Source organism: Melanaphis sacchari, unplaced genomic scaffold, assembly GCF_002803265.2.
Source record: "Melanaphis sacchari strain LSU unplaced genomic scaffold, SCAv2.0 Contig7_pilon_pilon, whole genome shotgun sequence".
Lineage (NCBI taxonomy): Eukaryota > Metazoa > Arthropoda > Insecta > Hemiptera > Aphididae > Melanaphis > Melanaphis sacchari.
This window is the reverse complement of record NW_020271560.1, coordinates 463,902-489,206: the sequence shown is the minus strand read 5'-3', so window position 1 is coordinate 489,206 and position 25,305 is coordinate 463,902. Positions and strand designations below refer to the sequence as shown.

The 25,305-nt window shown below is 28.2% G+C and overlaps 2 protein-coding genes across 21 annotated transcripts in view; one reads left to right on the top strand and one right to left on the bottom strand.

Moving 5' to 3' along the window:
• Positions 1-84: 84 nt before the first annotated feature.
• Positions 85-12,715, top strand: LOC112601639 (SAP domain-containing ribonucleoprotein). Of its 3 annotated transcripts, XM_025349348.1 has the most exons (9): positions 86-321; positions 397-501; positions 1,347-1,446; positions 1,504-1,568; positions 1,638-1,751; positions 10,017-10,184; positions 10,246-10,338; positions 12,070-12,153; positions 12,554-12,715. In XM_025349348.1, the coding sequence occupies exons 2-9, from the start codon at positions 445-447 to the stop codon at positions 12,710-12,712; spliced, it is 840 nt and encodes a 279-aa protein (XP_025205133.1). In that variant the 5' UTR covers positions 86-321; positions 397-444; the 3' UTR covers positions 12,713-12,715. The 3 variants fall into 3 exon arrangements, with proteins under 3 accessions (XP_025205134.1, XP_025205133.1, XP_025205132.1); XM_025349349.1 differs by having other exon boundaries at positions 85-501; positions 1,638-1,742; XM_025349347.1 differs by having other exon boundaries at positions 87-501.
• A 3,562-nt stretch (positions 12,716-16,277) lies between these two features.
• LOC112601865 (calcium/calmodulin-dependent protein kinase type II alpha chain) overlaps positions 16,278-25,305 on the bottom strand; it is a 49,058-nt gene continuing 40,030 nt past the window's right edge. For 7 of the 18 annotated variants that reach the window (XM_025349700.1, XM_025349711.1, XM_025349704.1 and 4 more), the window contains 4 exons: positions 18,303-18,378; positions 17,529-17,623; positions 17,321-17,447; positions 16,278-16,552 (listed from right to left, as the gene is read on the bottom strand). In XM_025349700.1, the coding sequence (XP_025205485.1) occupies positions 16,408-16,552; positions 17,321-17,447; positions 17,529-17,623; positions 18,303-18,378 (443 nt within the window). In that variant the 3' untranslated portion in view covers positions 16,278-16,407. Of the gene's footprint in view, positions 16,553-17,320; positions 17,448-17,528; positions 17,624-18,302; positions 18,379-18,847; positions 18,911-25,305 lie in introns of all 18 variants that reach the window. The other 11 variants (XM_025349702.1, XM_025349715.1, XM_025349712.1 and 8 more) reach the window with 3 other exon arrangements.

Genomic DNA, 25,305 nt, shown 5'->3' with positions numbered 1-25,305 from the left:
GATCGATGTTGGTCACTCTGTCGAGTTCTGTTTAACATAAAATGATAAGGTATCGAAAAGAAAAAAAAGAGAAAAAGTATAAACAACCGTCGGCTGATGCGCGGACATTACTGTAGCCATAGTATTAGAATTATAGTACTGTTGTACATAACAACGTACTACGTTAGTTATTTATTTACTACACACACATTCTTTAAGTTATTACTTAATTATTAATTGTTTATTTTATAAAATTCCTTTTCGTAAGTACCATAGGAATTAGACGTTTTTCGAAAATATTATTTTGTTTCCTCAAATTTTGGATCAGACACCGGTGACTGGGTGTGTAGTATTAAATAATAAATTATATTATCAGTTGTCTGACCATAGTCGATATTTTCTTTTTCGTACCATTAGTTTCCTATTTTTGATCTAATAGTGTTGCTGTAGTGTTTTTCATCGATTATGTCAGATACGAGTAACGTCAACCTCAACAGACTCGAAGAACTCGGCAAAATGAAGGTGAGTACAACTATAGTTGAGGAAACGTGCTTTCCGTTATTAATTTTTGAGGACGATTTTTGAGTATAGTTTATTAATTTTTCCATCAGTGAAACAAGTTAGCAAAAACAGTGTATAATTGTTCTCAGCTTTTATTGTTTGTATTATCCATCTGTGGCTGTCGAGAATAATGATTCTTGACTTTCTATCAATTATAGCAAGCTATTATTTCGGCATTTATTTATTTCATTTTTATATTGTGATTCAAAGACAATTTATTGTAGGTAGGTAGGTAGATATTAATCATTTCATCAATGGAAGTTAGATCAAAAAAATTATATTTAATCGGTGTAATAATGTATTATTAGTACTTGATTTAATGCACTTAATTTACTGTTATTATAATCTGATTATTCTTTGTAAAATAAACTTAAGTGTGATACCACCAATTTATTAATATTTGACCAATTTAATAATTAGTCTCCAATCTTTAAAATGTGATGTATAAAACTAAGCATTTTTAAATAATACATATTTTAGGTAGTTAATTCAATAAGTAGGTAATATCATTTAAAATTATTATGTTTGTTCTCATGTATATAAATTATGAAGTATTATTTTATATTTAATTATTAAACTCTTAAGTACTAATCCTCTCATTAAAGTTATGGCTTCACTGTATATCCCAGGCAACCCCCCACGCAGACTTAAACGTAATTGAAATCGCAATCTACTTAAATGATTGTAAATCCAACTATAAGTTTGTAAGTGTTACTAATAGGTGACTTCCTTAAAAGCTGTTTTTAATATTGTGTTGTTTTTTATTATATCAAAATTATTAAACTAAATAAATGTATTATTCATAGGTCAACGATTTGAAGAAAGAATTGAAAGCAAGAGGCTTAAGTACAGTTGGAAATAAACAAGAACTCATTGATCGCATGGTTAATCATTCAGAATCTTCAGGTTTGTTTGGCATAAAAAATTTATACAAGAAGGTTTAGAAAACCAACCAAAATTCAGTTTTAGATATCGAGGACACAGTGCTGGATGAGCACGACATTCTAGATGAAGATGACGCCTTAGAAGTAACTATTGATAATTTAATTGTTAACTGTTAAACATTTTTATTCATTTTATTAAATCTATTGTTTTAGGATGATTTGGGCTACTCCGATATTGATGAATCAAAAGTTCTAGGTGACATTGCAGAGAAAGAAGAAAATAGTGTGGGAAATGGCAGTATTCATGAAGAAAAAGAGGTTAAGCAGGTATTTTATTTACAATGATTTCTATAAAAAATCTAAAAGGATTTGTTAGGATAATGTATCTTTAAAATATTTAATGTGTTGGTTGTGTGGTGAGATATTTAGAACATTGATATTATTTTGGTTACCACTACCTATTTCATTGTTTTATCTTTTTATTTATTCGTGTGTAATTAATGATAACACTAAAATAAATTGTATAGCCTTAATATTAGGTAAACAGTTATAATAGAAAGACTTATAAACATTTAAAAAGTTAAAGTAAAGTACACAACAAATATCAAATCCACATGATTGAATTTCAACATCCAGAGAATCCAGCCAGGCTACTTATCTTAAGAGTTTGACGATAGTCTTTATTTTTTTTTTTTAATGTTGTTTATTTATGAAAATTTACAATCTATATATTAAATGGTACAATAAGTAAATGTGAAATAATAATTTAAAAGTGGCAATGAGGGAAATACAATGAGTAGGAGTTTCACATTAGAAATTCCTACGTGGAAGGTAATTTAGGGAGAATAGTAATATACACGAGTTGTTTAATGTGTGTTGAGAAGATTTCTGGGCCATTTACGTTTGAGGCGTCTGGCTGGGTTGTCTGGAAGAGCTTTGGTATGAAGTTGAGCGATGAGGGGGTTTGAGTGATGTTCCGTGTTGAAGTGCAGGCAGAGATAATATTTGATAGCTGTTTGTTTAATGGTGGGGATTTGGAGGTAATTATGAAGAGCAGCATTTGTGACGTACCAAGGGGTTTTAGGAATCATGCAGAGGCAAATAGTTTGGAATGCTTGTATGGTTCTAGTGTTCAATGGTTTAGTGGTACCTCAGAGAGAGATTCCGACATTCCGTATGACCAGATAGGTTGCAGAAGGGATTTGTAGAGTAGTAGACGGTTGGAGATGTACATATTAGATTTCATGAGAGACCTAAAGATGTGTAGGCGACTATTTAGTTGTTTAAGTCTGGTTTTGTGGTAGGGGCCCCAGGTGAGCCTTCTGTCAAACAGTAAGCCGAGATATTTGACTTCATTTGTGTGATGAATGATTGCATTCTCAAATGTTATATGAGAACAGTTCATGGGGCGGAGGAATAAAGTGATGTGAGAAGATTTAGAGTCGTTGATCTTGATTTTCCATGATTTGAACCAGTGAGATAAGGTGTTCAGGTGGTTTTGAAGTAGGCTGCTTGCTTCGTGGGGGACTTATTAGGATTTTATCCGTTGTAGGAATGTCAGCTGTGAACAATGTGTATAGGAAAGGAGCGATGTCGCTTCTCTGAGGGACACCGGCTAGAATGTTTTGTGTGGTCGAAATTGTGGTTTTTAATTTGACTCTGAATGTTCTGTTATTTAGGTATGATTTTAGAAGTAAATAATAAGGTGCCGGGAAGATTTTTTTAAGTTTGAATAGTAATCCGTCGTGCCAAACGGTATCGAAGACTTGAGCTACGTCGAGAAAAAGTCCTGAGCAATATATTTTTTTTCTAAAGATGAGCAATATGGTCTACTATGCGGTGGAGCTGGTGAAAAGTTGCATGTTTGGCACGAAAACCGAATTGAAAACTGGGAAGGGCATTTTGTTTGAGTGCGATAGTCACAAGTCTCTTGAGAAGAAGTTTTTCAAAAAATTTTCTAAACGTGGGTAGTAAGCTGATTGGATCTGTACGATTCAGGCAAATCAGGTTGTTTGCCTGGTTTAAGTATAGTTATAATAAGTGCTGATTTCCAAGTGGCAGGGAAATAAAATTCCGAAATATAGCATTAAAGATGTAGGTGAGAAGAATGATGGTTCCAGGTGGTAAGTTTTTGACTATTTTGTTGTTTATGAAATCATGGTCGGGTGACTTATTATTCTTAAGTTTTTTAACAATTGATAGAACTTCGCCCGGAGTAGTTGGAGAGGCTGGAAGTGCCATGGACAGAGGCGATGAGATGAATTGATCAACTTGAAGCATGTGAGTAGCATCAGGGTAAACGTTGTGAGGTTTAAATGTATTTGCAAGATGGTTAGCCAGACGATCTGATTTTTCTTGGTCAGTGGTAGCAAGATTGTTGTTTTGATAGCGAAGAGGGGGAATGGTGGATTTATGCTTTAAAAGAGATTTGATTTTTCTCCTGAGAGACTCATTTGAGGGTGAGAGAGATTGGATCTGGGAGGTGTTTGATTTTTGTGTTTCTTGAGAGTTGACTTGAGTTTGTTGGAAAAGCAGTTGTACCGTTGTTTGTCAATCAGGTAGTGAGTTCGTTGCCAAGTGTTTCGAGCCCAACGTTTTTGAGAGATGAGCTCTCTTATTTCAGGAGTGATATTTCTACTGGAGTTGTCTTAAATTGCAAATTTAGTGGAAGATATTCGAAGTGTATCTTGAATGTTGTTTGTGAGGGTGTTTATGGCTGTATCTATATCATTGGGATTTTTTAACTTAATGTTTAAAGAGGAAGAAGTTGACATAACATTGCGAAATTTGTTCCAATCTGTGCGGTTTTTTGCGAATGGATGGATGGAAACATTTGCTTGAATTTTGAGGATGAGTGGTGTGTGGTCGGATGTAGGGTCATTTAGGTTAGAAATATTTGTATGGATGTGATTAGGAAGGTTAGATAGAAAAAAGTCAAGATAATCGGGGTGGCGGTTTGCGTGGGTTGGCCAGTAGGTAGGGGAGACTGGAGAGATAATTTTAGAGCGCTTGTTTGTTATAAAGTTGTATAGAGTGCGACCTCTAGTGTTTTTTTGAGTGACAGCCCCATGTTTCATGCTTTGCATTAAAATCAGCACCTATGATGTATGTGTGATTTAGTGTTTGAAGAAATAGTGACAGATCTTCTGCAGGAAAAGGTGAACCTGGAGGGAAGTAGGCTGATGCAGTAGACATGGGTATGGAGTTAATAATTATAAATGTAGGGACTATCTGCATATGTTGGTTAGATTTAGGATGAAAAGGTGAGTGTGGGATTTTGGTAGGAATTAGTAGTGCGGCACCGGCATGAGCTGATACATCGGGGTGATTGGCTTGGAGGCAGTTATGTCCAAAAATTTAAATTTTGAGCTGGAGGTGAGATGAGAGCTATATCTATGTTTTTTTCTGCGAGAACAAATTTAAGTTCTTCCATGTTGTTGGTGATTCCGTTTACGTTCCATAGAAGAATGGTTAAGGTGGATAACTTATTTTCGGCCATTGTTTGAGATAAGTTTTCGATGAGTGATGTAAGTAGGGATATCAGGGGATTGATTAGCGATCTGAATTCCATGATGAAAGACGTGAGTTGATCCGTTGTATTATTCGAAACACTAGGGATAGGAGATTTTTGATGTGTTCTCTGTGAATGGTTGGGCTTAATTTGTGGCAGGGGAGGGAATTCCAAATGGGAGTTTTTGTGAGGTTCTTGTGGGCAGGACCCGTTTGGACCAATTTTTCTAAAACACAGCTCGTTTGGACCAATTTTAAAGACCCGTTTGGACTAAAAAATATTACTTTTATACAACTCGTTTGGACCAGCATTTTCCTTCCCATTTTATTTTTAACAGGCTTAGGACTGTCTTTGGCATGGTTAAAAATGCTGTTTCTTATTTTTATTTTTATTATTGTTTTTTTTTTTTTATAATAATATCAAATATGTATGATTACTTCGTTTTAAAGATAAAAATATTAAAAAATAAATAGGTACATTAGGTACAATATAAAATTTGTCAAATTATTATTTTTTTAAATACGAGTGGACTAAATTACGAAAATATATTTTTTATGAACTATTTAAATTTTAAATTCGAGCTGCTTGAAACATTTGTCCAATAATCTTCAAATACGTCAATTGAGATATCTCACCATTTTTATATTGTGCCCATCGTGCATGTAGTATGTTGTGTTTTTTAAGTGTATCATTTCTTTGAACATTCATTTTATTATTTGAAATTGATGATATTTTCAGCATAGTTTGAACTTGGAAATCTTTAAGAACGTCAATTACTTGGAAAATGTTTGGATGGGGTGTATAAAATTGTGAATTATAATGAGAGTGAAACGATTCAGGACCATTTGTTGTACGTGGTGAATCGGAAGGTTCTGCTGCCCAAATAGAAGGATTAAAATCTGCATCTTCTGATACGTAATAATTTAAAACATAGTCAGCAAAGTGAGTAACGTGTTCGATATTGGGAGCAATAGACATCAATTGAGCATACCCATCTCCAACTTCAGATGGTGGTAAAAAAGCTAACCCATAAAAATATCTCAACCAATTTCCAACTTCTGAGTTTTCTTCTTTGTATTTACTATGTAAATAATAATGTTTTTGAATTTTGCGATAAAAACTTTGGCTTAAATGAAAAAAGCAGCACACAATTTTACAATTAGGAAATGTATTTAAAACAGCACAATGTGCAGGTTTTTCGAAATCTGCATGGAAATTTTTCATATCTAGTTTTTTGCCAGTTAAATGTTTACATAATAATTTTATTTCATTCCACATATATTGGTACATTTCCAAGTTTTTGAATGGGAGTAAACAATAAATTACAGGAATGTAAAATTTATTTACATACACATGAATTGTATACAGCTGGAAAAAAAATTTAGGTGCATAACGAAAAGTACCATCTCCAAAAACATGTGTGCTATCACACAAAAGATTTAGATTTGCTTTGCAGGTGAATAAAATTAAATTTTTATCCGAAGAAATATGACAAAATTTTTCATCGTTAAATTTTGTTATATTGTCTCCTTCTGCCGAAAGTATATCAATTGTATCTTCTAATGTTTGTGGTAACGTCGGAAATAATTTTTTACGGGCACAATATAATGATTTACGCACTAACCTTAAATTAGAATATTCAATATCTGTATCAAATCCACTTTGACGTATTTCTTTTAAAATAATTTTGTTTGGTTTGGTATGCAGGTCTTCTGTCCCCTTTCTTTTTACAGCTGTTCTAATGATGTCCAATTTGATCGAATTATCTTTTAGAGGAGGATGATTGTGAGGAAAATTTTTGGTTTCAATTATTTCATTTAGCTTATCATTAACGATAATAGTCACGTTGCACGAACGATTTGTACACCGAAAACGAATATTACTATTCATTAAAATATTACATTTACTGAGTTTAAAATTATCAACAGTTATACACGTATTACCTCGTTTTGTTTGAAAAACATTTTCGATTTGGATATCCATTTTAACTACAGTACTACACGAATATTAAGAGTGCACTAACCAAAATTGAAAATACTAATACTAACTTAGTATGGTATAAGCTATAGAAACAGAGCCTCGATGTCACCATTGTGCATACGTAGAACATAGTGTTTTAAATTTTTGATAATAATGTATAGCCGAATAACCGCAATATTGCCAATTAGTATTATCGCACTGGCCGATAAGACCGTTTTGTAATAGATATCTATTATATATTTGTATATATATTGTATATTTGTATTATACGTATGTATAATATAACTGTGGGTTTTTGGTCAGTTATCAATTATAAATAATTTTGTTCTGTACATAATCTAGAAATTACAAATTAGTTTACACAGTTTAACTGAACATATTATTACTCTGATGATGGCGTGTTTTAATCACCGATACGGTGCGTATGAACTTAACCATTGTAAAATAAAAGCGCAAGCGTACGATACGCGTCCATGTGAAACGAGCATAATCGGGCTTTCTAGTAATTAATTAGAAGTCTTTATCTTAAATTTACTAAAAAAAAAATTGGCCCAAGTGGGTTCACAAAATCCTGGTCCAAACGGGTTGCATTTTTATTAGTGACCTAAACGTCCCTGGCCCAAACGTGCCTCGCCCGTTCTTGTGAGGAGGAAGATGCTTGGTGGTTCGGTGCGTTTTTGTGCCAGGGATTCGATGGTAAGAGTTTTCTTTTTTTGCTGAGTTCTATGTGCACTGAGCAGTCTTTGTAGTTGGCAGGATGTGGGCCACCACATAGGGCAAATTTGGTGGGTTGGGTTCGATCTTTTTGGCATTGAGATGAGTCATGGGGATCACCGCAGCAAACACATCTGGGGTGGTGGTTGCAGTAGGTGCGTGTATGACCATATGATTGGCATCGAAGACACTGGGGAGTGTCTTTTTTGGAACGAAGGGCTTCGACTTTTATTTTAGAGTAGCATAAGAGTGAAAGCTTGAAGATATCAGGGTTGTTAATATCCGGTTCTAAGTCAATGAAGAACATAGGGAGAGGTGCCTTTGATTGTCTGTTAAGTACATTCATAATATTTCTGGGTTGGAAGCCCAGTGAGGTTAATTCGTCTTTTATGAATGATATGTCTGTGGAAGGGTGGAGATTTTTTATTACAATTCTGTATGGTTTAGATTCTTTATTCTGAAAGGCAACTTGGCTTTCCTTGAGAAATTTAACAACAGATCTGTAAGAGTCTCAATTAAAAGTTTGAAGTTTAATCCCTTTGGTGGAGGTTTTACATTCGAAACCATCAGGTTGCGTAAGTTCCTTAATTTTGGCGGTAAAATTGTTGAAATTTAAATTGGATTCTATGAATATTGGTGGCGAGTTGACGGTTTTGGGCAGGGTGCCTTCCTGTGACTGCTCAACATTATCGGTGACTATTTGAGATTCTTCATTGGAAGGGGCTAATGGAGAGAAACGATTTGAAGAGATAAAAATACTAGTGTCTTATTTTGGAAGTGGTGATGTGAGAGTATTAGGTGATCTTTGACGTTTACCCGAGTCATGAGTGACTGTTTGCCAGTCGTTATCGTTATCGGAGAAGTCCGACGGTGGGTTAGAGCCCGTTTGATTAATTAATGTTTTTGGTATAATTAACGGGGGAGTTGTTTTTTTTTTGATTTGTAGTTTTGATTTTATTAGTGTAACTATGAGAGCCGGTCGTCTGGCGATTAGGATTCATAATGATGTAGATAAGGTGTACAGGTAGTAGGCCTCGGGGAGTATAGTAAAAATATACATTATCAGTGGTTCGCACCACGACAAAGTAGATGTCGCAGCGAGCACAGACGACTTTGTTGTCAGAAGCTGATAAGCGGAGTGCGATAGAAATATTCGTGTGGACTGTACGTCTGTACAGTGTCGCAGCATGAACTGACAATACTACAATAGTCTTCAGATTATTATCATACCTTGGCAGTTGGCTGGCAGTTGAATATTTAAAGCTGTATTGATTACACAATTTCACTGTAATTACATTCTAAACTCACTTAAAACCTCCATTTGTGCATTAGTTAATTAAATTTTTCTTATACTATACATACGTGGTTAAGTTTGACTTAAATTGGTTTATTGCCTTAAGAAGACACTATACTTACATATATTATCTCTGTCTTACAAACGTATAATATACCAATTTTGTGTTAATTTTAATATTGGAGTAAATTGATACACGATTAAACTTTTAGTTAGGAACATTACCTATGGTTTTTCATTGGTGTTTTGCAATATTTTAGTTATTTAAAGTGTAAAATATTGAAATAAAAATGTTTTTTTAATTATTTAAAAATTAAAACTTCATAAAGTATTTATTAAGAGATGCTTTATTTCTGTTTTACAAGTGTATAACGTAGCAAATATATGCTCACCAGTTCAAGTATAGTTTTGTTAACCTTAATACTAGAATGAATATTTTACATTTATAAAATAGTGTTATTTAAAAATATTTTTAACTCACTAAAATTGAATTATTTTAATAATCTACGTATAAATACATACAAAGTTCTTATGTTTAAGCTTGATTATACGTTAATTCATCATTTATATTAAAGTTGACTACATAAAATTGGTTTTGTTGAACTAAAATTTTATAATTTTTAAGTTAGTTGGACTAAGTCAATATATGCTCACACGATGTTCTCTTAAGCATCCATTTACCTTATATGTTATATAAAATGTACAAATAATTGTATGTTCATATACATTTTAATAGACTTTTGAATGTTAGTATCTATGATCTGTTTTTATTTAGTGAGATAAATACTCTACATGTAACATTAGTAGTAATAATAATAAAAACTAGCTTTATAATTCAACTATAATCGGTTAAATATAATATGTATATGACGAAATAAATATTCAAGTATAAAAATTTAAAAATAACCATAATTGATTCTAATTGCATAACTAATGTGTTTAAGTTATTTAACATATGAAAATAATGGAAGAAATTTCTTACATGACCATTGAAATTAAAAAAAAAAAAAAATAGAAGCGACAGAGAAATAAAAATAGTATATCTTTTTTAAATAATAAAAATTAATTGATTTTTGTTTCGTATTATCTCTAGGTAATACAGCCTAAAAAGGTGACGTTAAAACGTACTTCTGTAACTGTATTGAATGGTGATGGTATTAAACCACAAGAAGAAGAGAAAAAAATTGAAGACAATGAAGAATCAGATATTAAGGACCGTGTCATAAAATTAGATGAAGTTGAAGCTATGAGTCAAATTGAGGTAAATATTGGAATAATTTTATTTTTGATTAATGAATTTTAGTATTCAAATTTATTTATAGAGAATACAAATGAGAGCAAAGAAATTTGGAGGTGAAGTGTCGGAAGATAAAAAATTAGCCCGACTTATTAAATTTGGTGCTGTAACTGATCAAGTATGTAAAAGATCATCATTGTTTCTAAATTTATTAAACTTAAACAAAAATATAAAAAGATTAATGTATTTTTCAATTGTATGATATATAAATGATTTTCTTTCATTTTTGTGTCCATTAAATATAACCCATAATAATTAAAAGGCTCAATTCACAATGCAACCTGAAAATAATAATCAAAGAAATCATTCTACTTAGTATTATTAAGAATTGCTAGTAGGTCATTGTAATGAATGTATTAAATTTGAATTCAATGATAAATCAGTATATACGAAAAATGATTCTAATCGGCCTGTCAGTCTATATTTCTAAAATATTTGAATATATATATTTATATTTCTTTAAGTAATTAATTTTTTATTAGTAAAATGATAAGTTGAACAAATTGTTAACAGAACCAAATCACATTTATTGTATAATAATTATTATAATATTACTGGTAGTTATCTAACTCCATATTATGGCACAGCTAAGTAAAAAAAAGTGTATAGAGGTGGGGCAGGATAGTGCATATTATTTTAAAGTAGAAGTTTCTAATTTAAACCACGTAAATGTTGATGTTTTTATTTAAACATGCTAACTAATTATTTACTGAATTAATTGAACCTAATTAATACTTAGTAAATGATAAAATAATAGAAAATTTACAGATGATTTTATTTTATAGTGACCATCTGAATTGCGTGAATTATAAATTAAGTTTTTTAAAAAACCAGCTATACTTTTAATGAAAAATTATACTGAAACCCAAAATCATGGTGGCTGATTGTCGCGTTGTCCAATCTTTCACTATGTTTTGTTAATGTAATGTGAGGCTTCGGTAAAAAACAACAGCTACTGGCTACCGCCACTCATGGGTGCCCCCTCGGACATTTTTCTAGGGGGGGGGGGGGAAGAGAACAAAATAAATTTAAAAAATGAATAAAAATTTTTTTATGCATTTTATTTATAGTACATTATTATGTTTTGTCATTATTTCACTTAGGTATTATTATTAATAATAATTTATTATACATTTTGTTTATAGAATATTATTATGTTTCGTCATTATTACATTTGAGTAACAAATTTAAAATTCTAGAGGGGAAGTGCCCTGTTTTGCCTTCACCCCCTGGAGACGCCCATGCTGCCATTCATAAGGCAGTATCCTATTTTTTTCCTATTATTTTGAAATGTGCTAAAAATTTTAATTTTTACCTTTCAAAAGTATTAATTAGATATACTTTTTTATCAGAAAAGATATTAAACTTACAAATCAATGTATTTTTCAATTAGAAATTGTATACATGTAAGAAAAAAAATAAAAAAACAGTCAAAACAATACATTCATTGGATCTAATCAGAGTCTAAAAGTATTTTATCTATTTTTGTCTATTAACCCCATGAGCCATGTTTACTATTGATATCAACACTATTGTAATTGTAATTAGTTATGTTTTGGAAGATTTATTTTCAGTAATTGTTTCTTTTTTTTCATTGAATTTCCAATGTTCCATCTTATTTCTCTTACATATCCTTGGATCTGTTAATATCTACCCATATGTACTTCAGTAATTTGAAGTAGATTGCCTGTGTACCAAAGATCGACATTTATTTATGAGTATAATATATGTGAAAAAAATATTAGTCAATGTTTTTTTTTTTTTTAGTTAATCCTATTTTTACTTATATTCATAAAATGATTGTCATCTTATAGTGTAGTATACTTAATAAACTATCATTTTAAATTAGAAACCAGTAGCCAATGCTGATAATGACAAATTAAAAATGAGAGCTGAGAGATTTGGTGAAACTGTTTCAAAAACTTTACATGATGTGAGTATATTGTAATTTATTTCTTAGTTTTCATTTAAGTTAAATATTTATAGGTCTTTCAAATTTCATGTGATAAAAATGTGTCGGGATCTGTAGCAACTAATATAATCTCCACTATTTTTGTCCTATGACATTTGGAAGACTATAGTGTATAGAGGTAATTTTTGATGTTATATTATAAATTATGTGTTGTATAGAATTTAATCTATCAATTAAACTTGGGTTTTAAATGTTATAATATTTGTAAGTCTGAATGACTTAATCTGTGATTATATATAAAAGATTATGATCTGTGATTATATACATATATATAAAAGAAATTTGTAATAAATTTTATTGAATTTTAGTCATTTTAAAGTGTGTCTTTTTAAAAATTATTTGTAACTTTTTATTAATATAGAGCGAAAAAGAAGACAAACTTAAGGCACGTGAGCTTCGCTTTGGTTCAATTGACAAAACTGTATTAACAGCTATTAAGAAACGTACTAATGGTGATGTTGGAAAACAAAAGAATTTCCGAGGTGGTAAAAGAAGTTTTCCATACAAAAAGCGGTATTAATATTTTCTTTAGTAATGTATTTACAAATTGACTGTACATTATTTTTTTTTTATATTGATTCCCACTATTGACAACAAATTCCCCTTAAGTTTTTTATCTGTATCAAAATTGTTATTAGTAGTGTATCCGGAATTATTATAATGAAATTAATTAAAGGAATTTGTACATTCCTTTATTAATCTGAAAACATTTAAATTAATTTAGTTTTCCTACACAATGAAATAAATTTCTTTTTGTGTGTTTAAAATACTTAAACTTTAGTAAAAAATAAAAATAAAATACTTATAAATGATATTATTATTTATTTTACATTTTTATAATGTATTATTTGACATTTGTTGTGCCAAATATTTGTCAACCGTTGTTGCTTAACCATAACTGGTTGCATATGAGGTTCCTTTTTAACATGCATAGAATATAGTCACATATAATTCATGGTATTTATGCCAGGCAACTAAATATTTAGAGGTTTTTGAAATCTATATAAAAAACGGTGATAACTAGAAATGTGATAGAGAAACAAAAATAACGGTAATGTTACAACACATGGTCTAATAATATTAAGTATTAAAATAGTTGGTGACTCAAAAACTGGCTCTTAACCCATCTAATCCGGACATCATACCTTTGATGTTAGCCACGGGTTCTCAAAATAAACCAGTTACTTTGCAGCTGTGCGGTTAAAAAAAAAAAAAAAAAAAAATGTAATACAAGCTTTTATTGACATATCAACTGCTGAAAATTTCAAAAGACACGATTTGATCTCTTTTATCTAAAATTGTTCTAGAATTTTCCCTTAGTGTGCCAATTGTTTTTACTGTTTTGATGACTGCTAACGCAAAATGCCCGTTGATATTCGTTACAGTTAGGGGTGCTAATACCGTATTGACAAAATTATTAAGTTCTGTATAGGTGACCGTACACCGTGTACGCTTATATTATATTTTGTATAAATATCTCCGATAGGTTTTCATTTCATGTACAGATACTGTCTGACCGATGATTTTTTTGATCAACAATATGTTGTAGTATATTATATGTCCATTTCCACGTGTCGAGTAAATACAAATGTATCGACCTTGGAGAACAGTTAGTGTCCATTATGTCGCAGTATTTATCAAATTCGTATTGTCAAAGAGTTATTATTTTATTTGTGTCGTGGGTTGTAAATATAATAATATAATTTGTTATCTATGATTTGTCCACGAAACACGGCACTAAATCAAGTTTAATAGTGCGAAAGTCGAATGTTTATAACCGTTAATCATACAGTGCAATAGGTATAATATACTATAAAACATTTTGAACAACGAAAGAGACACGGTATGGTGTCTTACTAGAATTTCGATGTAATCAAAAGTTACTAGAAAGGAAACAAATTTTTAACTTACGATACGAAAGTAGTGAACATATACATTATTGTGTTAAACCTGGTTTATGTGAAGTTGTTAAGACGATTTAATTACCTATTTAATAAACACGTTTGCAGTTATACGCATACGAACATATAACGTTGTAGTATTGTACAAAGTACATAATATTATCTAGTTTATACATTTATAGTTGAAATAATTAATTTTTTTTATTAATGCTATAATAATAATAATAATAATAATAATCATGATAATTACAATAAAAATTCAAAATAAATAATAATAATAATAATAATATTAATAACAAAATTGCAGAGCTAAAATTAATATAATAAATGTTTAATAATAATGATACAGTAGTAAACGGCGAACGTGATCGTTGTGTTTTAAAAAACGTTATAAACAGTTTTGTAAATATGTTTTATTGAATATATAATATAATTTACCTGCTAAAAAATGTATAGTATTTTACTAGGAAAATTTTATTATTAAAAAAGCATATAATATTTATTATTATATATTAGTAAACACAATAAGCACCAGTCTTTTTATAATAATATATATGTTATATAATATTATATTATGTAGACCTGTTATTTTTTTTTTCAAAAATGCTATTTAAATACCAAGAAATGATTTATTTAAATTGAAAAATGATTAATTTTTAGTAAAATGCATACATTTTATAGTATTTACGTATGCCATTTTAATTTTTTTTTTTATTATAACTGACCGATCATAGTCGTTGTTCAAGAGAGAACGAGTATCGTTTGAACTCAATTTATTATATTTTATGTATTATATATATTTAATATACATATATAAACCCCTAATGATAAAAATAAAACAAAATTTCGTTTGACTAGAATAATAATAATAATAATAATAATAATAATAATAATAATAATAATATAGTAATAATTTAATAATTATATAGGTTAAGTATAATACAAGTGTGAGGTGAAAGAACAATATATAATATAAGATACTTTAAAAATTAAAAGAAAAGAAATTATTTTACAATTTAATATACATAGGGTACAACACGCCTATAAAATATTGTACGAATAATAAGTAGGTATTAAAATTTTTTTCTAAATTGATTTTTTTTTTTTTTTTTTTTTTTTAACAATGAAAAGCATTTTATATCATTCCGAAAAAAACATGATATTATCGCGATTTAATTTTAAATAGATAAAAACGAGTATAAAGAACAAAAATGTATAAGTAGATTCTATATATTATGTATTAACCAATTGGTTGTATTTCAAACAATGAATTTGATAATATGATAGATATGTGTTGTAGTTTGAATAATATTATATTTTGTGTATGAAAAATTAATACGAAAAAAACATTTTACGAATTATACAATATATTTAAATAAAACAATTAATATTTTAATCATGTATTAGGAAAGTTTATATATATATAAATATATATTTATATACATACAACTGTATTAATATATATTTTTGTTGATAGCGAATTAAAAAAAAAAAAAAAAAAATAAAATAAAATATATTAACCTAAAATACTTCAATTATGCGCAAGTCTTTTTAAATATCGGTTAGTTTATTTAAATAAAAAAAAAAAATGTATATGGATACATAATAATATTATGACAAGATATAAGAAAAAACTGATTTATGTATATTTTCATAGGCCTAAGAGAGACTTATTAATATTGTTTTTTAGCGTTTTGTACGAAGTATTAATATTATATTATTTTTATGAATGATTGAAAAAAGTCAATTAAATGTAATAAATAATTGGTATGTTTTAATTGACTACAAGTAATATTTATTATTGTATATATATTATACATAGATGGGTAAAACTACTAAAATGGATATAAATTTAAAAATATGGCATGCCCAAGCCAAAATTACTGAAATTTTTTTTTTTAATTTTGACATCTTACATAATGTGCAAATTATTTGAATTTTCATAATTATAAGTGCGTTTTAATTTTGTATTTCACATGTAGCTTTATTACATTATAATATTCTATTTATAGTTTTTACTATAAATTTTAAACTATTTTATGTCTTTAAATATAACTCTGTTATTTAATTATTTATTGACAAAATTTCAATCATACTGTAGTATTTTATATATTAATGTGTTTTGTAATATATATTAAAGGATAGATAATAAATATAATGTAACGATATTATCAACTTTAAAATCAGTCAAAATGAAAAAAAAAACAAGATAGAAGAAAAGAAATAAAGATAAAAAGGAACAAAAACATTGTTATTATAGTGGGCTTCTTCATTTGTTCTGTATGACCGTCGATGTATTATCGCTGATGAACGATTATTTATTGATGGCGGATGGCGAAAACGCGCTGCTGGTGGATGCTACCGATGCTGACCGATGCGAATGCACGTTTTGCCATTTGTTGTCACGTCTGTGCCATACTCTAGTTTCTTCATACTGGTGCGATCTAGGAACTCCTTGTCTATAATGGTAAAACAGGAATACAGTTTTGCGTTATGCTTTCAATCTGAATGTGTGCATGTGTGTGTGTACAAAGACGTATTTAGAATTTTGATTTTCCAGTACTTTTTGTTGTGTCCCCCTCTTCATATACACAGTTTTAAAGTTTTAACAACAAATATTTTTTTTCAAATTTTATACAATATATTATATACCTAAATTTCAATTAAATAAAGAAGGCAGAAAATTAAATGCTTGTAATACTGTATGATGTAAATGATGTATTAATTAAATTTATTTTATATTTAATTTATATAGTTTTATTATCAAGACTGAATCAATGGTTTTTGAATACAGTTATGTACCTATATTGCCTATACAATACGCCGTGTAATACCTGTTCGTGAATAAATAAATTTCATGAATAGCCCAGGGTCGTAGTGTATTATTTATTACAATGTATTTATAGTTTATAAGTTAAACATTGAAATATACATACATTTTTCTATGATTTTATCATTTATGGGATTAATTCAAAGTCTCTAGGATTACCTTATAAATTATAATAAAATAGCTAATATATCGATTTTGTTAAAAATGGACGTATCATAATATTTACCAAACTAAATATTTTTTAATCTAAAAAATAGTGATATCCCCTACTGATAAAACAAGTATAAAAAATTGAACACTTATATTATATCATTAGAAAATTATATTAGGAAATTTTCAGTGTTGGAAATTGGAATGAAAATGAATGTACAATGTACATATTGAATAAATAACTTACTTGTCGATGTATTGTACGAGTATAATGTATGCAATGCAAGCTGCATCGTCACCAAGTAAATGCACGGTAGGATTCAACACTGTAGTATTTATGCCTCGATTCTTACCTAAAACTGTCAAAACGGATTCTATACACAACCTAGTGAACTGTGTGCTTGTGAAAAATTCAAATTTTATTACAAAAATAAAATAAAAAAGCGTAATTATACCATGGTCGAAGTAAAATTTATGGAATTCCATGCCCTCCAGTAGATTTCCAAGTGCTTCCGGTTCAAATGCTGTCATGTGCGGATCGCAAATTTTCCTAAAATATTATACAAACAATAAACATAATATACTATTGATGTATATAACAATTATTTAGTAATAAAAATAATGAATAAACTATACAATTAATAATATTAACACGTTTTTATTTAATTTTACTATTGCCACAATAATATTATTTCAAAACTAATTTTTACAGCCAAGTGGATAGAATAGAATAACACAAAAAACAGCTAATAGTTAACACAATATTTTATTTGTAGGTACTGCGTTAATGTTTATAACTGTGCCTGGAAATCTGCTATATATTTTAAATTGGCGAGATCAGATTTCTGACTAAAAAGAATAATTTTATTTAGTCTTATTAATATCTTGAAATTAATAGAATCGAAATTTTTTACATAAGATACTTAAACAATCAACAAAATCTACAGATTAAAGAACCGACCGACGAATAGAACTACGAGTATTTTTAGAATCTCAAGCAATAAGAAATATACATGACTGTAAAACCAATAAACTTTTAATTTTGCTTAGAATTTAAGCTTTGACACCTTCTAATAATTATTTGAGTAAAAAAATATCATAACTTTGACTAACAAAATAATAATCTTAGATTAAAGAAATCATATATATGCGTACACGAATTATACAATAAACATGATATATTAATCATTTTATATTAATATATTATCTTATATAATAATCATACGTACGTATATCCTTCAAAATCAGCATTGTTGATTGATTCAATAAGTTGTTCTGTGATTTTAACGATTTCTTGTTTGCGTGCTGAAATAATACCGTTAAGGTTATAAGCTATTATGATTACGTATAACATTGGTTAATGTCTAGTTTCGGTAAATCCGACAGCGGTATTATCTTATTATTTATTTTTTTTACATTTTTTTAAAGATATTTCAACACCGATGTGTGTAAAATATTATGTTTAATATCAGTATAATGTATATAGATTATAGATATATTATACAAAAGCTTTAAACGCAGTACGAGTGGATTAATAAAAATAAAGTAAGTGAAATAATCATAATATATACAGGTATTGTAATATATATATATATATATATATATATTTAAATAAATATGAGTACTATAATAATCAAAATGGGTTTTCAACAAAACGTAGGTATAATAAGTATAATAATATGTACATTTTAATATTACCGTGTGGGAAAATGTGAAATTGAAAATTGAATATAAAATACTATCTAGATTTGTATTTGTAGTTGTTTGAACTCACCTGAACCGCAAGAGTTAGTCGAGTGCTGCGAGAATGTCTTGTTGGGACAGACAATCCTCACGTCTTAGTGAAAATGTGTGAAAATAAAACATAAAAAGAAAAAAAGAAATGCAAAAAACGAAAACCGATATAGCTATGAGAAACAGAGAAAAAGAAAAAAGAAAAAAATAGGAAAACACGCACTATATTATATCAATGCGTGTTTCATCCTATATATATATATAATTATACGTATATTATATACATTGTATAATATCATTGTTATATCTATGTATACATTAATTATACTTTGGTCTATGTTTCTATATCGATAATTTTGGTTATTTTACGTGTATATGCATTGTTTTATTGGATCGTCTATTCCAGCCGGGTTTGAATGATAATTAGAATGAAACCTACGTACCAGTATAATACACCGATGGAGATTATTGGTTATTATAATTAGGACTGTGATTTAAATGTACTTTTTAATTAATTTTTTACCGGTATGGTGCTCGTTTTAATACAAATTTATTTCATGTTTTTTTTTTTTTAAATACCAATTTTTATTTTGATATACATATTAATTTTTTTAAGGGAATTTTATATGTACAAATCCAAAATCCAAAAATGTTATCTCAAGATTCTAACGAAAGTACTTTTTTATAAATATTCTATTATCAATATATTAAACATGTTGAGTACAATTAAAATTAATATTTTGGGATTTTAAATCCCACATAACTAATATAAATTGATACGGAACAACTTAGAAGCATAAAAGTACTTAATACTTTCACGATCACTGTTCACAAATAAATAGAATTTATCATTATGAAATTATTATTTCACTAAATTATCATAATAAATAATTAATTTAATATTATTTTATGAATATTACATATTAAACTTAAAAATTTTTGTTTACCTATACCTAATATTTTTGTCGTGTTTGTAGTCTTTTAGTGAATTTTAGAAGTATATAATTTTAAATAATTGGTCTATTATTGTGTTATTTTTCATTTTTTTAGAGTATCAAATTTCCAGTCCTAATTATAATATAATATATACGCTACTAGCTTACCTACTAAAGCAAATCGAATGCTAATGATAATTAGTAAATTAATTACTAATTGATAATAATTAAAAATAAAAACAACTTATTTATAGAATGCGATGGTAGGGTAGATAAACATATTCTGTTATAAGATGTTGTGTGCAAATGGATATAGGTCGCACGTTAAGCGTACACGCGGGTGAAATTATATTACATACATATGCGTAGGTACCAATATAAGTAGCAATCATTTTCTCAGTCATCTTTTACTATTTGAAAATAGTTTTTAAATTTTAAGTTTATAGAGTTCATGAATACTTTAAACTCTAGATTATAGATATAAAAATAATAAAAGAAGTCGATAATAAGCAATGAAAATGGGTTTTTAAGAGTTGTAAAAAATATTTCATTATCAACATAACATAATAATATATTAAGTGATTGAATATATATGTGAGATGATGATTAAAATAAGAAATCACTTTTATCATAAGCTAAATGACAAGTACACACAATCACTATAAGTTAAAATGAATATCAATGATTTGTTAATGGGAATAATTTAGTATTATAAGCTAATTACTTAGTTGTTTTAAACTTTAAAAAAATGTATTTAATAGACTGAGAAAATGTTTGTCGTATTATATGCAGCAAAATAATAATCAACTTGCTTATAATATGGGAAAATATACTCATTAAAATAAAATTTAGGTGATATTTTATTCTATTTTAAATTATGGTACTTTATAATTTATTATATTATATATATGTTTAAACGGATATTTTCTGCATATACTTACAAACGTTTTCCGAAACGAACGATTCCATTGAGTTACCGGGTTCTAGACGTTCTACGTCGGGTTCGTCGGGACAGTTACTGCAAAAGCACAACACCATACTATGAAGGGGGTGATGGAGGGATGGGATGTGGGAGTGGGGCTACGCGATGCGGTGATACGACTATTTCTATATTACTATGTTATTATGATAAGCTGAATGTATATATAGAAAATGTATATTGTTTTATTATATAAAATAAACCCAAGGTTATTTAAGGAGTACATTTGTGGAATTTCGCATAAAATGATTTAAAATTGTGATATTATAGTAAACAAATTTACGTGTGTATTAGGTACGAAACTCACCAGGAACGTGGTCACGAATGACGTATCATTAACCGCAGCAGAAGAAGCAGCAGATGACGGTGACTGGAGCGTATATTTAAGTAGGTATGTGATACGTTTTATGGGTACTTTACTTGAGAACGGAATAGAAAACTCTAAAGCAGTGGTAGTGACCTACACTATGATATGATTGTTCACAAAAAATGAAAGTGTTTATTTAAATAATATACATTTAAAAATGTATAAAACACTTATATGTCAACGACAACGACGATTATGTAAATGTAATATCTTGATTTTTAGGCGTTTAGATGATCTTAAATATATTATAATGTGACGACGACACCATGGGAGTACCACAAACGACGGCAATGAGCAAAAAAAAAGAAAAAAGAACGTTGATTGAAAAAATGTATTATATGATAAAACTGGGATACACAGGATATATAATTTATATCATGTGTGTAAAGTAATGGTAAAATAGTAAACAGTATGAGTACAGCATTATAATAGCTCAATAGTGAGTGTGACGTGGTATGTGTTTAAAATTAAAACAACTGTGCAAACGTTTTTTGTTTCGTTAGTTTACATGTGTTTTTAGCGCCAAAATATCACTATTGTTGTACGACTTATAAAAAAATGACACGTCTTTTCTATTCACGATATACTTATACAATACAATAAATCATATTTTATTAACTTTGTACTCTAGTGCATGGAAAGGTCGCTCTCAGAAAATTTGCGTGAAACACATTCGTACACATAAATGTGTTATCAGTGTAAAGGGTTGTATATAACTAACAATGTCAACCCACCCACTATACACACCTACACACTGACATTCCATTCCATATGATTGGTTGTTTGTGTTCGCGCGTGTCTTTCCATTATATTATTGTGCCTTTGTAAATATACATTATACATATTTATTGTCATATTATCGTTTGCAGTTTTTTATTTTAAAGTATGACCATAGAAAACAATATATATATAAATATATAGACTAAGCTCAAAAAACAACAATAAGCTTAACGACATAAAAATGACTATATAAAAGTTACGACCTTTACATATGGGTCAAAGTTCAAAATTCCTATACCTATATGATTAGTATACTTTTGTGGAACTTTCATAGACTCGTCGCAAATTTATATACGCGTGCAATGTATGGTAGGTACAAATTAATATGTAGATGAGGATAACTAATTATAAGTTTAATTCAGTACGATAAGTCCCTTACAAATTCTTGTGGTTTTAATCCAAATGATATTTTTTCTCTTTAACTGTACCGCTGTCGTACCACTTTCGGTTCACTAGTCTTTTTAATTTTTAACAAGTCACTTGTTGAAGGTATCTCTCATTTGCTTGAAAAACTAATTGCGTTATACCTTATCTTAAAGTCTAGGAATCCGTCCGCTGTTGCTAACTATAAGCCCATTTCTAGCCTATCTTTCTTTGGTAAATTGTTCAAGTCTGCTGTACTTAAATGAATCGAACATACCTTTTTATCAACTACATAAATTGCCCAATATGGATTATTTCTTGTTGACTTTGTCTCTTTCCTTTGTTAGAGTTAGGTAATCAAGTCGATGTGATATACACCGAGTTTTCTAAAGCATTCGTCTCTATAGATCATAGGTTTTTTCTTTATATTTTTGATAGATTTGATGTTGATAATTATCATGGCTTAGATCCTATCTTAGCGAGCGTCGACAATTTGTAAGTCTCTTCAGAAAGTCATCCAATTTATTTCAAGCATCATCCGGAGTTTCACAAAGTAGGCAATTAGTCCCTTATTATTAAATATTTTTAATAAGATATTATCACTTAATGATTGTGTCACTCTCCAAAATACCTTTGATAAATTTCTTTAATTAATATCTTTAATTTATCTCTAAGTATCACCAAATGTAAAGTAATGAATTTTCGTCGTACTAGATCAACTATACCCTTTGACTATAAACTTACTATTTGTACAACGCGTTAACCAAGTGCAGGAGTTAGAGATTCTTGTTTATATTTTAACTCAATCGATATTCGTCGGATTGAAAGTGTGCAAAACTGTTTTATGAAGTAGGTATGCTGATTTTTGTCTCAATATCCATAATTTAGATCATACTTAAGAGACTATTATTTAAATTATTAAACTCAATTTTCTTTCAGCTAGGTGCAATAAATTCGGTTTAAATTTTATTCATGATATGATTCAGGAACAAGTCAATATTCCTAGGCTTCCTGAATTACTTTGTATGATACAATACTAGACTTTATGATTTCTTTTACTCTGTTATCTATAAATCTACTTCTTCAAGAATGCTCAACTTTAAAAAAATGATGCACAATACAAACTTATTTTAATACTATGGAGGTTAACATTTTTATATCTCTCATCTCTACAACGATTTATAACATATTTTGTTTTTATTATCACTCAAGTTGACTAAGTTTAATTTTAAGATAAATAAATATTATTTTTTTATTATAATATATCTAAATTATTATACATGTTATGTTATATTGTAAAAAGCCGATTCAAATATAATAAAATAAATACATTTTCTAGTGTATTATGTAAGATAAAATTTTTTCATAGAGTTCTTGACTAGTGAAATAGGTGTAGGTATAAATTATTAATCAGAAAATTAAAAAAATGTACAATGTACAATCTGTAATATTGTACAATATTTTTACATAATATTATATACATAATATTGTAGTAAAGCACATAATACTATTGAAAAATATGTTTTTATTAATCCAAAATATAACATTTAACACTTATACCTACATCATTGTCAGTATATGTGACGTACCTATGTTCTAAATAAGTAAGTTTATATGTATCACGTGAATGTGAGTATTAATTAAAAATAACTATTTCACAAATCAATACATGTGAACCAAATAAATTCTTTAAAACATTCAATCAAAAATTCTGTATATAAAAGATAAAACGAAAAATGGGAAAGTAGGTAACTATTCTGCTCTACAGAAAGTGTAATGTGTACCTCATCATTGAAGAGTAAATCATTGTACTGTACGACGTGTTAAATTTGAATTCAATGATAAATCATTACATATGAAAAACGATTCTAAACAAAAATGATTTGTCAACATGATATACGTATTACATGTATATTTATTTTAATTTATATTTTTTTTAAATTGCTATTAAACTACATTATAATAACATTTTTGAGAAATCTTGTATTACATTTTCAAAGATTTTCATAAATAATTTTTTTTGATTGACAAAAAATTTAAGACACCAAATAACTATAAATAACTTAAAAAGAGTTTAAATATTTTGAAAATTATTACCATAAAAAATAAGTGCTAATATAAATATTTGGTGAAAATTAAAAATATATGCGGTTTTCTTTTTAGTTTTGCATAAATAGGATTTCGATTTTCTTTAATTTTTTTTTGTTTTTCGCAGTTATTTTGAAAAATTATATGGAATTTTTTACTTTTACACGTAGCGTCATGCAAGGAAATTTTAAGTATACTGAACCTAACTGAAGCAGTATAACCAAAAAACGGTTAGACTATCAATATTATGTAATAAATACTGGGTAAGATCTTAATTTTACCGGTAGGAATTAATGGTACACAACGATATGTTTTCAATGAACTAATTTATTGACGGATTTTTTTTTTTTTTTTTTTGAATTGTAGACATTAAAAAAAAAAGTTTTTCTTATTGATTATTATAAATAAAAAAAATTAAATATTTAATTAAAATTATAGAAGGTTAGGTTACGTGACAATGAACTCGTTATTTACTAAACATTATGAATTATGATTATACCGTCCATTGTTATCTACTTCAAAGATTAACTATTTCCATGTACGACTACGACTATCAGGTAATGTTACTTTAAAATTACTTATAATTACTAAATAATTTAAATAGTGAATAAAATAAATAACGAATAAATTGTTTATAATTTATTACTAAAAAAAACTTGACATAGACGATTGACGAAAAAAATAAGATTAATATTGTACAAATTCAAATTCAAAATGTGATTTAATAAATAAATAATACGGAGGAGGTAGAATGATTATTATTTTATAAAGAAGATTAGGGTTCCAAACAGTCGAAAGATTGGGCGATATCAAATAGAATAGCAAAGTAATATGATTTATTTTCCAAGGAGTAGGCGATCGAATTAGTTAAGCAGTGAATTTGATGGATAGTGAAATGTTTATTTTGGAAACCAAATTCGGCATGTAGAATGATTTATTTATTGTTAATTATTTTTGGATATGCGTTTTAAGATAGATTTTTTACA

Bases quoted from the DNA above. Each gene is read 5' to 3' on its own strand.
- LOC112601639 (XM_025349348.1), top strand. From the start codon at position 445: ATGTCAGATACGAGTAACGTCAACCTCAACAGACTCGAAGAACTCGGC. The intron at 10,185-10,245 runs GTAAATATTGGA...ATTTATTTATAG, and splicing joins AAGCTATGAGTCAAATTGAG to AGAATACAAATGAGAGCAAA. The intron at 10,339-12,069 runs GTATGTAAAAGA...ATTTTAAATTAG, and splicing joins TTGGTGCTGTAACTGATCAA to AAACCAGTAGCCAATGCTGA.